At 42.2% G+C, this 17,420-nt stretch overlaps 1 protein-coding gene across 5 annotated transcripts in view; it reads left to right on the top strand.

The window, feature by feature from the left end:
- AFF1 (ALF transcription elongation factor 1) overlaps positions 1 to 17,420 on the top strand; it is a 192,990-nt gene that overhangs the window by 49,078 nt on the left and 126,492 nt on the right. The window contains exon 1 of one of the 5 annotated variants that reach the window (XM_061145564.1): positions 6,470 to 6,726. The exons of 3 other annotated variants lie outside the window; for them this stretch is intronic. In XM_061145564.1, coding sequence (XP_061001547.1) covers positions 6,710 to 6,726 — 17 coding nt within the window. In that variant the 5' untranslated portion in view covers positions 6,470 to 6,709. Of the gene's footprint in view, positions 1 to 6,469; positions 6,727 to 17,420 lie in introns of those variants that run through there. One more of the 5 variants, XM_061145565.1, reaches the window with a different exon arrangement.

Here is a 17,420-nt window from a genome sequence, read left to right as displayed (position 1 = left end):
TTGTGGTAATAGGGTGGGGAGGGGACTGAGGGAGGTTGGTGAATGAGAAAGAAAGCTACTGATGTTGGGCCAAATTGGGAAGGGTATTAATTAGATGCCCCTGTAACAAGTTTATTCTTCAGCCGGAGGCAGGGAAGACACATTGTTTTTTTTTTTTTTGTTTTCCTTCTTTTTTTTTGGTGAGAGAGTAACATCTGATAAGTATTTTAGGAACAATATATGCTTACAGTGGGACTGAAGGCTGAGTGGGGAGAGACTTGGCAAAGGAAACACTTCTTACTAAGCTATTGAAAAAGTATGATGATGTGTGAAGAACCTGAACGAAGAGAATGGTAGATGTTCTGGAAAGATGGAAAGACATTGTGGTTATTTCAAATTTCCAGTAGGAATCAGATGATGGAAGACTCAGCGAATTGGTACAATATTGACTCATTAAATATAAGTTGGTAGGTTAAGGATGTGTACGGTGGGCCACAGAGCAGTGGTATCTAAACTTGAGTGTGAAACACAATCACCTCAAGGGCTTGTTGGACCACACCCACCAAGTTTCTGCTTCTGTAGGTTCGGGTGGGGCCTGAAAGTTAGCAAAGGAATGCAGGCCTGGAGTAGCAGAGGAACCCAAAGAAACAAATGGAAGACAGAGAGCAAGCCGATAGAACTTCAGCCCAGCCATATCAGTAATTAAGATAAATGAATAAACATATCAGGTACAAGGAAAAGATACAGCGGACTTGGTTTTCAGTTCAGTTCAGTCGCTCAGAAGTGTCGACCCTTTGCAACCCCATGGACTGCAGTCCGCCAGGTTTCCCTGTCCATCACCAACTCCTGGAGTTTGCTCAGATTCATGTCTGTTGAGTTGGTGTTGCTCTCTAGCCATCTCAGCCTCTGCCACCCCCTTCTTTTACCTTCAGCCTTTCCCAGCATCAGGGTCTTTTCCAGTGAGTTAGCCCTTTGCATCAGGTGGCCAAAGTCTTAGAGCTTCAGCTTCAGCATGTCCTTCCAGTGAACATTCAGAGTTGATTTCCTTTAGGATTGACTGGTTTGATCTCCGTGCAGTCCAGGTGACTCTCAAGAGTCTTCTCCAGCACCACAATTCAAAAGCATCATTTTTTTTTGGCCCTCGGCCTTCTTTAAAGAAGTTTTCCCTGGAGATATGCAAACAGGCCAGTTTAGGAGGAGAAAGCGCATTCTTACATGGAGAAGTAGATTAGATGATCTCCTTTGGTCTTTCTGGAGTTAAGATTTGGTCATAGTTTATTTTCTACAATAATGATAAATTATTATGTTGCAAAAATGATAAGTTAATAAATAACAATACAGATAAATGTTCATTTTATAATACTTAGAATATTTTAAATGCCCAGAATAAGAAAAGTCATTCCATCCTTCCAGCCAGGCATACCTGTAGCTAGCCTTTGGTACAGAGACCCACTCAGTCTTTTGGATACACAAATTTATTTTCAAGTTTGATGAAGTGGGTTCATAACAAGTACGCTGTATAACAACCTTTCTTTAACCTTATACTATATTTTTTCATGTCATAAAATATTTTTGTAAAACACAAGGATAAAAGCATTCTCAACCCAGGAGGAGAAAAAGCATTTTGAGACTGATTAAATCTATACAGCTAGTCTCAAAATGCCTGTTCTCTCCTGGGCTGAATATGCTTCTGCATGTTCCCCTGATCTGCTAATTGAAAGTCCTCTGAATTCTGCCTTCTGCTTTTATTCCCAAGAATGGAATCAGCTAACCATAAAGAAGGCAGAGTGCCAAAGAACTGACGCTTTTGAACTGTGGTGCTAGAGAAGATTCTTGAGAGTCCCTTGGACTTCAAGAAGATCAAACCCATCAATCCCAAAGGAAATCAACCCTAAATATTCATTGAAAGGACTGATCCTGTTATGCTGAGACTTCATACTTTGGCCACCTGATGCAAAGAGCCGACTCATTGGAAAAGACCCTGATGCTGGGAAAGATTGAAGGCAGGAGGAAAGGGGGGTGGCAGAGGATGAGATGGTTAAATAGCATCACTGATTCAATGGTCATAAATTTGAACAAGCTCTGGGAGATAGGGAAGGTCAGGAAAGCCTAGCATGCTGCAGTCCCTGGAGTTGGAAAGAGTCCGGCAAGACTTAGTGACTGAACAACAATAACTCCTCCCCCCCATCCCTTCTCCGGTGAAGACTGTCCCCTCCCTGTCTAGAGAAACCACCCTTTGCAGATCCAAGCAGCAGCTCAGTTTGAATGATGGGTGGCTCTTGGCATTTCTGAGGTGATACGTTTCACTAAGTGAATAATCCTTTCGGGACAGCCTCCCAAAGTGCCTTTTTTATACCCAGGAAAGTGTTTTTGGGCAGCTGGGAAGAATGAACTTGGCTTTGTGGGAAGAGGTTTGTGTTGGAGTTACAGTTCAGGAGGGTCACTGATGTTTTTGTCCAAGATAGCATACAGACGGAGAGATAAGGGACATTTTCTAGAATCTTATATTGTTTCCTGGATGCTTGAGCAGAAAGAATTATAAAACACAATGAGTTCCTCCCAAATAGAGAGAGAGGTATCATGTAAGTCCACAGAGGAGAGTTTTGAGGAAGTTGGGATCACAAAGCAAGTTGACCACTGTTTGTTTAGGAAGTTTGGCCATGATGGCAGGAGATTGGGCAGTAGCTTGTAAGGATAAGAGACTGATATGTGGGGGAAACAGCCGATTCTAGAGAAGGCTGTGGCAGAGAAAATAGGTGAGCCTGGAGCCTCATAGTACCAGAAAGTAAGGAAGTGCTTAAAAGGCAAATCAGATGGAAGCAAGTCAAAGGGATCAGGAGCTGATGGGAAAGGGCTTCCAGTGGCCAGAGCCAGAACAATCTGAGCAATAAAACCCATGGTTGAGTACTGGGTTATAGCCCAAAGGATGAAGTAAGTATCTATGAGTATATGCTATACTGGGGCTTCCCTGGTGGTTCAGACTGTAAAGAATCTGCCTGTAATGTAGGAGACTCAAGTTCGATCCCTGGGTTGGGAAGATCCCCTGGAGAAGGGAATGGCTACCCATTCCAGTATTCCTGCCCGGGAAATCCCATGGACAGAGAAGCCTGGAGGGCTACAGTTCATGGAGTTGCAAAGAGTGGACAGGACTGAATGACTAACACTTTTCACTTAGCAACTGAGCAACAACATACTCCTTATTTGTAAGGTAAATTGGGTTCATTAGCTGGTCCAGTTTGAGTGAACCTTCGGGGCCAAGGATTCTTCACCTGAAGTCTATGGAGCCTCCGATCCTCCCCAAGTGGGCTGCATCGGGGGGGACCTTAAACATCAAAGTATAGCAAATATTGTGTGTATGGGTCTGTATCCTCAAATCTCATCAGGAAGCCAAGGAATTCTGTGCCCCCAAAAGGTTAAGAATGTCTTTTGTTCATTTTCACTGCTGAACAAGACTGTAGGTTGGATACAATGGTGTTTTCAAAACACTTGGAGAAAATCACACCCACATGTGTACTGCAACTTCTTCAGCCACAGGCAGTATCCAATTCCAGAATCATTTCTCCTGCACTTTCCTATAGTTTTGTTAGAACTATTACCAATCGAGTGTAATCCCACTTCAGTTTCAAATTACCCTCAGTAATTTACATTACAAATGATTTCGAGAGCTCTGGGAATGTCAGGTGTACTGGTGATCTCTTGACTTCGGATTTCCTTCCTCTTTAGTGGATTAGAACAGCACAGTTCACCAGGGAAAATGTAATTTTAATATAAGTGATTTTACATTACTAGCCAATGATAAATGGAAATTTTGTGAGTAAATGCCATTATGCAGTATTGTTTCTGCTGCTTTTATATGTCTAATACCAATTTAAAGCATAGATGATCATGGTTGGTATTTAGAATAACTGTGAGAAAGATGGGCTAACAGATAATCCATTACCTGTTAACTTAAATAATGTTTTTCTTTTGAGAAAAACAAAACTATTTCCAAAATTAAAAGCTTTAGTAAGAGAAATAGCGTTATGCAAATCTCTTTACTGTCTATCTTAATAGAAGACAGCTGGATTCTCATATCTGTTTCTGAATTCAGTGTGTTGCAGTGTTATTTTGGTTGAAATCTATGAAGAAAATGAGAAAATGTAGCCTCACACAGGAAAAGGAGGAGTATTTTAATACCTTTTTTGATATTATATCAAAACTCTACAATCATAGTTTACTAAAGGTTAGTTGCAGTGTAGAATCTGGAGTCATTTCATTGAGCTATTTTTAAACTTTCATATATTAAAATCCATTGGTCTTTCCTGCATTTTCAGTGGATCTTTTACCCATGCATGATTTTGTACTATTTAGAAAATTTTGGTCACTAGGTTAGGCAGGTCTTCTAAAGCCACATTCCTTACTGTCCTTACCTCATCAGGGATGTCTTTAAGTATTGGGAAGCTGTCAAGCTCAACATGACAGGTGTCAAGTTTTCCAAAATGCTTCAAAACTCAAGTTTTATCATTGGCAATAAATACTGTCAGTTGTTTTCCTGGAAGAAACACTCATTTTGTTCATTTTTGTGAAAATGACTGCCAGGTAACAAATCAGTCAGTTCAGTTGCTCAGTCATGTCCGACTTTTTGTGACGCCATGAACTGCAGCACGCCAGGCTTCCCTGTCTTTCACCATCTCCAGGAGTTTGCTCAAACACATGTCTATTGAGTTGGTGATGCCATCCAATCCTCTTGTCCTCTATTGTCCCCTTCTCTTCCTGTTTTCAATCTTTCCCAGCATTAGAGTCTTTTCTAATGAGTCGACTCTTCAAATCAGGTGGCCAAAGTATTGGAGCTCCAGCTTCAGCCTCAGTCCTCCCAGTGAATATTGAGGACTGATTTCCTTCATGATTGACTGGTTTGATCTTCTTGCAGTCCAAGGAACTCTCAAGAGTCTTCTCCAACACCACAGTTCAAATGCATCAATTCTTTGGCGATTAGCCTTCTTTATGGTCCATCCCTTACATCCATACATGACTACTTTCCCATTTTGTCACAAAGAACACCAAAATGACCTGTATGCAAGGGTCAAGATTTAATAAAAGTAGTAATCCCTACTGGTCGTTTCATTAAGGATATATGTAAAGGAAACACTTTTTTTTTTAAACTGCTAATGTGTGGTGAAGAGCCACTGCCTTGTTGAATGATAAGGCTCCAGCAGTTTCCCCACAATTGCTTTTGCACCATCAGTGCAAATGTCAGCACAGTGAAAAGGACAGTGTCTTTGTGTTAGTCTAAAAATAGCTGTGACCTTTGAGAAGGTCTCAGGGACGCCCGGGAGACCACGGATCCCACTTTGAGAACCACTATAAAGATGCTTTTGTGCCTTCCTCCTGCCTCATCAGCCCCCACCCCACAGCCTTGCAGTTTTCAGGCAGATGTCAACATTTCTCTGTGCATGGCTCCTTAGCAATACAGTCTGGAGTAGCTCTGCGAGCTTGGTGCCATCGGCATGATTCTGGGTGGCAGGGGGACATGCATGTAAGTTTTCAGCCCCCTACAGCGTGCTGCTGGTCCCCAGCGAGATGCTGAAGCCCACCGTTCCCCATGTCCAGCGACGTTGTCTCCCGCTTAGCTCTAGGCAGAGTTTAAATGCCTTCCCTGGTCCACTTAGTAGGACACGGTTTCGTTTGTACTTACAGCGTTTAATATATTGTCGGCTTGCATCCTAAGTTATTTTCTAAAAACTGGTCAGTTCCTTAATGACTTCTTTCAGTGCCAAACGAGTTGTTGCCTTTTCGTGTCTGCATGTTGTCAAGTAACAGAGAGGGCGTTTTGTAAACATTTGTTTCAGTGAAACGAAATCAAAACTGAAAGCCGATAAAGTCAAACAAGTGTGCGGTAGTCGCACATTTCCTGACTGCAAGAGTTGGCATGATCAAAAGTAGCGAACTTGGTCTGCTGCTTTGGGTTTTTGTTGTTGTTGTTGTTTTGTAATTCTTGGTTCGCTTCAGGCTCTGGGGCCCCAATATTCACCACTGATTCAAACCGGGGCTGGAGTTCGGAGCGCCGGGGTATTGAGTGTTCCGGCCGTGTGTGTACATTGTTAAAACCTTGGCAGGAGAGCGGCCGCCAGGAGCCTGCAGGCGGGGCTCGGCTGCGAGCGGGCCAGCTGGGCTGCGTCGGCACTCGGGGCTCGGCGCCCCCGCCCGGCGCAGCCTCGGGCTCGCCCGGCCGAGCGCCCTGCCCTTTTAAGGAGTCGGGCCGTACCACCAGAACTTTGTGGGCGGGGGTGTCCGCGCGAACTCGGACAACTCGAGGTGAGCCCAAGGACGGTTTCTTTTCCCTTGCTAACGCGGGCCGCCGTGCCAGCGCCGCTCGGCGGGAGCTGCGCGTTGGTGGGCCTGGCGCCGAGGGAACCCGCGCGGCGTCCCTTGCTCCGGAGTCGCCCGCCAGGATCGCGGTCGCTCTCGGCTTCGGACGCGACGCTCCCCCGGCCGGTCCGGAGTGGAGCGCGCCTGCAGAGGCCCCAGTGCCCGGATGTCTATCAGGATTAGCGCGAGCCAATACGCTCGGAGCCGGAGGCTGCGCTGAGGACGCCCGGGCTCGAGGAGCAGGTAGTCCCGTCACCTCGGGGAGTCGCGCTGGGGAATCGTCCCCGCCCGGCCCCGGCAAATGGTGAGCGCGGCGCCGGCAGGAGGGCCGCGGCTTGGAGGCGCTGATGGACGGCAGACCTTGAGCTCTACAGACTGAATTATGGCAGCCCAGTCAAGGTAAGGCAGGCACCGAAAGAAACTTTTCCAAATGTGTGTGAGTGGCGAGGGGGATGGAAGGTTGCAGGAGAAGGGTTGGGGTGCCGTGAGGAAGACGGGCAGGAAGCAGCTTTGTCATTGCTTTCTCGTCTTTATTTATGTCAGATTTTTAAAAAGTAAAAAAAAATCTGGAGAACGTACTAGACCATTTCTGCAGAGGAGAGGAAGAGGGGTCGAGTTAAGGATCAAGTTAGATTTCTCTCCTATGCCCCACCCCCCCACCCCAATTATTTTCAAGGAAATCAAGTTGGCTTAACCTGTTTGCCTTTGCCCAAATCATCCTTTTAGTTTCTTTGTGCTCCTCCTTTAGGTTCTCCTGATTTTCCCCCCCTCCCTCTGGTAATGCCTTGAGCAGCATTTTGGAAATCAATTAACGCGAAACAGTTCGCCTTGGGGGTTGGTGGTTGAGAATTTGCCTGGTAAGTGACTGGAAATTTTACTGCCAAAATGTACGATCGCACATAAAACCGCACAGCTTTCGTGAATCTGCTGAGTAGGCAAAGACCAGGAATGTACCGGGATTGGTGAAGGGAGAGGATAATGAACAGCAGTTGCTGTCAGAGGAACGCTATAGTAAGAACCTCCAACCCTGGCTTTCCCTGGTTACCTTTTTTTTTTTTTTTCCTTTTGGTAAATGAGCCTTTAAGAGTGATGACAAGGCATCAGTGATTATGAGATTCAGACTGCTGTGTGTGCTGTCATTTTAGTTGTGACAGCAATTGGGGCTAAAGGAGGCTTAAGAACTTAGATATGCCTTCTTTTTTAACTTTCAGTTTTATTAGAAAGTCCTTTGGTGTCACGTTTAAAATAATTGGAGGGCTCCTCAAGTTGCTTTTTGAGGTTGTAGAGTCATTTGGGGGAACCTTACAAGGCTAAACACAAGTCGGATCTGAAGACCCAGATATGTCAGAGAAATAGATGCTTTCCTGTTGAAGTGTGGGCTTGATGAGTTGAAAATTTTTTCCTAAGAGATAGAACTTTCTAGGAAGAGAATTTCACTCTATAGAGCGTCTCCTATGTGCTTTGTATATAATTAATCCTCTTCTCTCAGTGGTTTATCCCCTGCCCCCATTTTATGGTTTTTTTCTAAGAAGGAGGTTCTTGGGGCCGTGTTGTAGGAAAACTTTGCTGAGAAACTACAGTTGCATCTTTATTTTTTACTAGCCTTGACTGAAATGTAAACTGCCTGAAGGGTCCAGGGCATCAAAACCTTGGATTAAGACACTGTGATTAAGAAATTAAATAGTATCTAACCATGCTCAAAGCTAGAAAGCAGTGATTTGAACTCAGGTGTGAGTGATTTCAGTGTCTGCGCCCTTAAACTAATGAAGAGTAAAATGAGGTAATAGCTAAATTGGACATGGCTGTGTGCCAGGCACAGCGGCTGTAATTGGATTACCTGGTTGACTCTTTGCAGTCACTTAAATAGGTAAGTACTTTTTATTTTTCACGTTTGTTCAGGAAACTAAGGCCCAGTCTTTTCTTGCTTGAGGTTACCCAGGTGGAGCAGTGCCCGACTCCTGAGCGGCCTGCAGCGTTTGCTCGCTTCCAGGCTCTCTTTAATGCTGAGATGAGGTGTCAAAGGGGAACTGCAGAGCCTCAATCTAAAAGCACAAAAAAGCAGTTTCTGCCAGAAATACTCTGCTGCAAGATGTAGAAATCTGAGTTATCAGCATGGTCTTTCAGTTTGCTGGTGATTGAAATAGGAAGAGTGTACACATTCCGCTCTCCTACCTGGCCTTCAGATGTGCCCTTGAACTAGAAACAAAGCCACAAGGCCATGGTGTCTTGTTTGCATTATGCCTGCATTATGGGAGTGTCTCTCACAAGTAGTAAACGTGCATTTTCTTTTCTGTGTGTGTGCGAGCACGCACTCACATGTTCAGTTGGGTCCGACTCTTTGCAACCCTCATAGACTGTAACTTGCCAGGCTCCTCTGACCCTGAAGTTTTCCAGGCAAGAATACTGGAGTGGGGTGCAGTGCCCTCCTCCAGGGGATCTTTCTGACTCACCCAGGGATCGAACCCACATCTCTTGATCTCCTGGACTGGCAGGCAGGTTCTTTACCACTAGCTCCCAAGTGGGAAGCCTTCTTTCTTTTTGCCACATCAATAACTGTGTTTTATTTATTTTGTATTTCTTCTGCAGAGGGTCCAGAAATCATTTTAGTTACATTCATCGCAGATATAATCTGGATTTTGTTTTCATGCAATATAACATAATCGGCATTGTTCTAAGCTGCTACTTACTCTTTAAAATTACTATCTTGTCTAACTCCCAGTGTTTCAAGACACTAAAACATCAGAATTTATTTAACTTTCCTGTAGTTTATTGCTTTTATAAACTTTATATCGAAGTACAGTTGTACCGCGGAGTGATTCAGTTGTGCATATACATGTATCTGTTCTTTTCAAATTATTTTCCCGTTTAGGTTGTTAGGTAACTTTGAGCAGAGTTCCCTGTGCTATCCAGTAGGTCCTTGGTGGTTATCCATTTTAAATATAGCAGTGAGTGCATGTCAATCCCAAACTCCCTAATTCTTCTTCCCTACCCACCCTCCCCCCCGGCCATAAGTTCATTTGTTATCTGTTTCTGTTTATGTTCATTAGTATTTTTTTTTTTAAGATTCTGCATGTAAGCAATATCATTTCTTTTTCTGTTTGACTTCACTCAGTATAACAGTCTCTAAATCCAACCATATTACTGCGAATAACATTATTTCATTCTTTTTAAAGGCTGAGTAACATTCCATTACACACACAGACACACACATATGCACATTATACATACACACCCAGGTGGCGCTAGTGGTAAAGAACCTGCTTCCAGTGCAGGGGACATAAGAGACACGAGTTTGATCCCTGGGTTGGAAAGATCCCCTGGAGCCGGGCATGGCAACCCACTCCAGTATTCCTGCCACGAGAATCCAATGGACAGAAGAACTAGCAGGCTTCGGTCCACAGGGTCGAAAAGAGTCAGACACGACTAATGGATCTAAATAAACATTAATAGCTCAGCTTGTTCTAACCACAATAGTTTCACTGTGCACTGCTTAAATAATTCATTTTCTGTTGTTTTTTTGAGTAGAAGTAGTAGATGGAAACTTAGATGAAGTTGAATTTTGTAGCACTGGATGGTGTATGACTAATTTTTCATGTGTATTTCTTCTCTGTAGTCAGCTCTTTAAGATACTGTCTCATATTTTTAGTGTCCCCTGCATAAGCTAGAAGTACTTTGAACGAAGGAGGGACTACTTAAGTTATCTTCTGGCTTCTGAAATTTCATCAGTTAAGGTTGCATAATCCTCTCCTTCACTTTAAAGCAGAAAGTAACAAATTATTTTGTTTTGCTTTGTTATTTCTTCTGCTAGATATAGAAGACATTTACTGAATGAAAGGTCAATTGCCTAAGTTTAAAAAATTAGATTTTCGGTCAGTATTTTGAGAACGTCAAATATATGGTTTGCCTTTTCAGAATTGTGGAGAAAGGCAGTTACTTAACAGTACAACATTGGTTAAAGCAGAGCATGCTCTATGCCTCCTCTCTCAGATCAGTGTATGCAGTTCTTGGGAATCTATAAGCACAGCAGATACATTGATGACACTTCCTGTGAGAATTGTAACAAACTTGCTTCCTTTAATGTGAAATAGTTACAGACCATGGCTTTAGTTTCCAAATGCTGACCTAAAAGCTCTTGGAAAGTGTTTTCATAGACCTATATATCCTGGCCCACCATCTTTTGTGGACTGGTAAACCCTATGATGGGTAGGGGAAGGTATAAAATCCTATCAGTTTGTAGATCTATCCTTTTCTATGAGGATTAACTTGCCTTATATTGAGGAATGTGTTGATGGATAAAAGAGAAAAGAGGGCTTTGTTTGATTCTTCATCTCTGCTAACCCTTTCATTGAAGCAGTTCCTGAATATTAGAAAGGAATATATATGTATCTTCAACTACCGGTAGGGATTAACTGGTTTTAAATGCACTTTGTGCTACCTGAGAACCCCTGGCCCCCGTCTCCAGGGTAGGGTAGGGTGGGGTGGGGTGGGTGCTCCAATGAGATTGGGGGAGTTGAACTTGCTTCTTTAGTAGAGTAGCCTCTAGTGGCTGAGAGCGTCTCAAAAAAAAAAAAAAGAAAAAGTGTTTTCAGACAAACTGCAAAAGGAAATTAGGTTTAGTGAATTCTCCCACAGGTTTTTTGCTTGAATTTGCCTAAAGTTAATGACGTTTAAAAAAAAATAACAGAGGAAAGTCAGATTGTTCCCAAGATTATTATGAAGCTGGTTTCTGGTGGATCTCTGACTGTGGTGGGGGAAGTTTTCCATTGCAAAAGGCAAGGCCCTTAAACTGGTATGGAACCAGTTTTGCCCCATCCTCTGCCCCCACCCCCAATTTATGAGCTTTGTAAAGATTACCTTGGAAGAAAATTCATGAAAGCAAAAAAAGCTCTGATTAAATATGAGCAAATATCAAAGAAGAATGTTTGGTGTTTTGGAAAGTGCAGTTCAAGGAAGTGATTTCAAGAGGGAAATAATTTATGCAGTATTTTGACTCAGTGAGTGTCTTCATTTTTTCCCTTATGACACCATTGTAAACTGTGTCCTTGACAGAAGAGAAACAGACAGGTCCCTTAAGTGATTTCCTTCTAGTCCATCCTGAGAGCCCAACTGAGCTTCTTGACTCAGACGACAGGTTCATGATGAAGGTGGTAGGAGAATTGAGTCTTTTTTTTTTTTTAAATTAGCTGATTTATGGGGATCTTCTTTGGCAAAATGGACTCAAGTGGTCTCATGAGAGTTAGGGGATTCCATACTGTACCATGAAAAGGTGTTCACTAACTGGTTCTATACTCTTTTGAAAATGGAATTCAGTGAATGCTTCATTTAAGCAACTTAAATTTCAAATATATTCATTATCTTAATCATCGATAAGAGAAATCACCCTCATCTGGGTATTGTCACTTGTTTTGAGCATGCGAATCTACGTGTTTACTTAATAGCTGTAAAATGGAGGAATTATAAAGCTGGTTAGCTTCATAACTGCTTTGAGTTGTAACACACAACTTGATAGCTTCTAAATATCTAAACTCAGTTTTCCGTTAGCAAAGCTCTCCATTTCATTTGCTTCCCAAGATAGGACAAGAAGTGTATTTCCAAAATCTGTCCTCTGAAAGGGGAAGTCCTGTACGTGACAGGGGGGTGAGAAAGGCCTACCGGCTACAGTAGATTCTGACTTTACCTCCCATACCAGTTGGAAATATAGCCGGCACCTTGAGGACAACTTGTCTTGGCTCAGAAGTACAAATGTACCAAGCTTGGGTATCATTACCTCTCTGTTGTGGTTCAGTTACATTTTATTGATATGGGGTGGGTGCATAACTTTTACAGCTTAACTGGTTGCCTATCCTTTTTCCTTCAGTTAAAAAGAAAAAAACTGGGGGGAGCCAGATGGTAGTATTTTAGCTTTGCTTCAGATTGTTCTTCATTTTATTTTTTAAAAGTTACTTATTTCTGGCTGTACTGGGTCTTGGTTGCTGTGTGCAGTTTTTCTCTAGTTGGCCGCAAGTAGGGGTACTCCTGGTTGCTGAGCACAGGCTCTAGGTGAGCGGGCTCCAGTAGTTGCAGCATGCAGACTCAGTAGTTGTGACACACGAGCTTAGTTGCTCCTCAACGTGTGGGATCTTCCCGTGGCAGGTATCAAACCCATGTCCCCTGCTTTGGCAGGCATATTCTAATCCACCGTGCCACAAGGAAAATCCCCCTTCATTAATTTTTGTATGAATGTAAATGTCTTCCTTTGCTCAAAATAAAATAGCAACTAGAAGGTAAAATAATATGTTGCTTGAGTATGTCTGTGACTTCCCTGGTGGCTTAGATGGTAAAGCGTCTGCCGGCAATGCAGGAAACCCAGGTTCAATCCCTGGGTTGGGAAGATCCCCTGGGGAAGGAAATGGCAACCCACTTCACTACTCTTGCCTGGAAAATTCCATGGACAGAAGGAGCCTGGTAGGCTATAGTCCATGGGGTCCCAAAGAGTAGGACACGAGTGAGCGACTTCACTTCACTATGTTTGTAGACGTTTAGCTCTAAGGCCCTAGGGGAGGTGGGTGGATAAGATTTATAACTTTTGGTGTTAATGCCCTTGGAGAGCCAGAAGTAAAAATTAACTTTAATAACCATCCCAGCACTGACTTTTTGTGTCTTGGCAGAGATCAGTGTTGAGAATCCAGCCCGTGTGCAAATTTTCCCCTTTTCCTATCTACCCACAGCGAGTTAAAGCTTAACCTGATGGCCACAAAGCCAGCCGACAATATCCTGCGAGTCTTTTTCTCTGGTGAACGTCTGTTGTTTTCTTGCATTGGTTTATTGGCTTCTTTTTTAACTTAACCAGATTGGGACTCCTGTCAGATTCTTAAGGCTGTTACTCAAAGCAGTAATTTGACGTCAGATTTAATACATTAAAAGGAAATCCCAGTAGTGACAGCTTGTCAGAAGGAACTGCAGCAAACAGAAGGGGGAAATAGATTGTATTTCTATTGACAGCTAAATTGTCTTGATTTGGGGATTAGGTATCGTGTTTCCAGAGGGACACCCACAGTTCCCCCACATCCTGAAAGTACCAAGGATTGTCCTTCCTCCCCCACGGCTCATGTGACGGTGAACGAACGCCTGGAGGCCTGTGGGCCACTTGATCCTTTGTTTGGGTGGGCCGGGGAGAGTTCAGGAGATGACTCTTGAGTCACTGGCTTGCCGGTGTTTTACCCACAAAGGATCTTGCCTTTCTTTCCAGTATTGCTTAGTGCTTCGTCGAGCAATGAAACACATAAAAGTGAAGGAATATTTTAGGGGCAGGGTGGTTATATTCAGCTCAAGTTTCTCAAACCAGACTAGACACAAGAAACACCACGAGAGCTTCTTAACAGGCAGATTCTACACTCCCCCCACCCTCACCCAGAGATTCCTAGTGGGTAGGTCCAGGGTTGAGCTTGGGTAGAGGAGCCCTGCTGGGTCTGAGGCCAGAGGCCCACTTACCACTCTCGGTGAAATCGGGTGTGTGTGAGGGAGATACAGTGTCATATAAACTATATTATGGAATGCCGTTACATTCTGATTTAAATATATTCATCGGTACACGTGTTCCCCCTTCCCCCCCATTGAAGTAGACAAGAGGTTGGTACAGAAGGAAGATGTCTACTTTTATAAATTTATGTACCAATTACAAACTCTGTTAGTTGAAATGTCCAAATGCACCTATATTTAAAACATGAAAAGGGGGATACCAAGAAGCAACCTCCAATGTTTGCTCAAGCCGTGCTTTCCCAAGAATTACTTCTTAAGGACTTGGTTACCTAATCAACCCTTTCATGTCTGCTCTGGACTCCCTCCCCCAACTGCTAATTCCATGTCCCACCCTCCTCACCCCCCACCCCCGTCCAGTCAGGTGGCAGTTGTTTTTGGTCCCAGGGAAAAAGTTACAACTGAGTCAGTTGTACAAGTGAGTCAGTCAATCACATCCCAACTTTTGAAACTGAAATAAAAGTTTGGTGTCCCGTCGCCCCCCCACCCCCCACCCCCGCTTTTAAGCAAGAGCATCGCCTAGGTGTTGTGTCATCGAGCAAAGAATCTGCAACAAAAAATTTTAAATGGAACTCCTCTGGAAAGTAAATGTTAAAATTACAGCAGAAGTCAGTTCCTGTAACAAAATTCAGGAAACGCTTTCTGGTATGTGGGTGTTGGAACTTTTCAATTCTTGGAACTTTCCTTCAGGAAACTGTCCTGTCAGAAGCAGAGCAGTTGTTAAAATATGAAGCTTAATTCACAAAGTGTTGTGCAGTGTAATTAAATTTTGATGGGGGGCATATGTTTTGGTGGTGGTGCAAGAGCTGAGACTGTCCTGTGGCTTTCATCCTGGGTAACTGTGCATCTGGGCAACTTGTTAAATTGTTTTCCTCTCCCCATGCGCTTTGCTTTAAAAATACAGGTGTACCTGATTTGCTTGGGATGTGAATTTATGGAAACTGGTATAAAATTAACCAGTTCCCATTGTTTTGTGTGAAAGTATGAAACCTGTTTCCTATCCAGCTTTGCAGGAGTTACATATTTTTGTCTCATGATTGACAAAATAATATATATATACATATATATATTTTAACCTTCAATATTTGTAAGTGAGATGATCTACCTAGTAAGGTGGTAACTGAAGCTACTAAAACACTGATAAAAATTTGAGTTCATGATCTTAGGATTTTAAATTTTTTTTTTTTTTAAGGAAAATAACTTCTTGTTGAGTTAATAGACCATTTAAAATAGGATTTTTTTTTTTTTTAATTTATTAAAAACACTTATTGGTTCAAAGTTCTAGACTGTGAAACAGGAGCTAACACTCTCATTTTATGTTTTTTTCCAAGTAATTTTGACATAGCATTTACATTTTTGGTAATTACGATTTTTCTCTTATTCTGTTATAGTCTGTATATCTGCCTTTCTCTGTCAACTCCCTCTTAGAGTTCAGGCATACTTGTGCTAGCTCTCCATTAAAAAAAAAAAAAAAAAAAAAAAAAAGACTGTGTGAATACAAACTTTGTACCACATGGAAAAAATTGGCAGCAACATTTACTAACATTAGGATACTTAAAGGGTAGAAGGAAACCCAGTATGTTACATTTGTTTCACAATGAGGCTCTGCTACCTGAAGATATAGAGATGAATAAACAGTGTGGTCTGTGTCACTTGGTTTCAGTAAACTTCAGAGTAAACCAGTTAAACTTAATTTTTGTTTTTAAGTCGAAACTGCCCGGAGGACAGAAAGCCCTAGATGGGAAGTAATAAAAGATTGAATTTGATCATTTCTATCATATTGCTGGTAATGTAGGAGTTTTGTTTTAACCCTCATGACAGGGACCTATTCTTACAGATATCTTACAAGCATATTTTAACGGTCCTGTTTTTCTGAGGATAAAGTGAAAATCATTAGATTTCCTTCATGTGAGTTTAATTTGTGGGCTTTTAAAAGTCTTGGCAGTTGTTATGATTAGCCTAGAATGAAACTTGGTTTCTGTTTGAGGTTACCCGTAATTCAGTGGTGAAACCCCTAAGCTAATGGTATTTATTGTTTTGAAGACCAAAGTAGAAGCTTCTCCACTCCTTTTGGTCTTTTGGGTATCATGGTAAGTGACTTTTTTTTTTGGCAAGTGGATAGGGGTTAGCTTTAATCAAAGCATATTCACTATCACCCAGATCTTTCATCCCCCATGTTACGTCTCATTTTATGGTTGCTTCTTCCCAGCCCAAGGTTTTTTCCCCTCTCTCTTTACAACCTTGAGGCATATACTGGAGATCTTAAAATTTGGCCTTTTCAAGTGATTTTTAGTTTCTTTACTGAATAATGCAGTTATCTCCATTAATCAATTTTAGAACATTTTATCTCCCCTCATGCCCCATCCAACCATTAATCTACTTTTTGTCTGGGTGTAAATTTGCCTTTTGTGGGTGCTTCATGTGCATGGAACCTTGTCTTTTTTTTTTGCACCTGGCTTTTTTTCACTCATGTAATTTTTTGAAGTTTCTCTGTGTCATGGCAGGTGTCGGTAGCGCTGTCCCTTTAATCGCTGTATGATTCATTCCATTGTGTGGATAGGATAGACTTGTTTCCAGCGTTTTGCCTTTTTTTTGTTGTTTTTTGGTGGAGGTGGGGTATTTGAATAATGCTGCTCTGAATATTTGCAGGTCCTTTGTGTAGATTGTTTTTCTTGTTTAGAAGTGGAATTGTTGCGTCTCATGACAGTCTTGTGCTTAACTTTCTGGAGAAACCACCAAACTGATTTTCAAAATACATGCTCACCCACAGCCCATTCATTAGAATTCTTGTGAGTTATGTACTATCTTCATGGTCTGCTGTGGTTGTGTCTGTGAAAGTAGTGGTTCTGAGATGTGATTGGTTTTGCATTTGATTATAAGGAAATGTTTTAAATTTATATATAACTTAAAAACACAACTTTTTTTTTTTCTATAAAAGAAATCCCTTTGGTATTTCTTAAATTGATTGGGTTATTTGATAAAGAAACTTATCAAGGAATGTTTCAGTTCAATTGCTCAGTCATGTCCAACTCTTTGCGACCCAATGGACTGCAGTACGCCAGGCTTCCTTGTCCATCACCAACTCCCGGAGCTTGCTCAAACTCATGTCCATTGAGTCGGTGATGCCATCCAACCATCTCGTCCTCTGTCATCCCCTTCTCCTTCTGCCCTCAATCTTTCCCAGCATCAGGGTCTTTTCCGGTGAGTCAGCTCTTCACATCAGATGGCCAGAGTATTGGAGTTTCAGCTTCAGTATCAGTCCTTCCAATGAATATTCAGGACTGATTTCCTTTAGGATGGACTGGTTGGATCTCCTTGCAGTCCAAGGGACTCTCAGGAGTCTTCTCCAACACCACAGTTCAAAAGCATCAATTCTTTGGTGCTCAGCTTTCTTTATACTCCAATATCTGTACATGACTACTGGACTATTTGGTTTTCTTTCAGCATTCCTTTTTTTTTTTTCTTTTCCAGTATGAAAAGGAATATTGAAAGAAAACCAAATTTAAAGCATCAACTGTTGCTAAAATCACAGAAGAAAGTTCCAACCAATACTCAAATATCACACATATATAGGATAT

This window comes from Dama dama, chromosome 6 (assembly GCF_033118175.1).
Source record: "Dama dama isolate Ldn47 chromosome 6, ASM3311817v1, whole genome shotgun sequence".
Taxonomy (NCBI): Eukaryota; Metazoa; Chordata; class Mammalia; order Artiodactyla; family Cervidae; genus Dama; species Dama dama.
The sequence above is the reverse complement of the archived record's forward strand: the minus strand, read 5'-3'. Positions and strand labels throughout refer to the sequence as shown.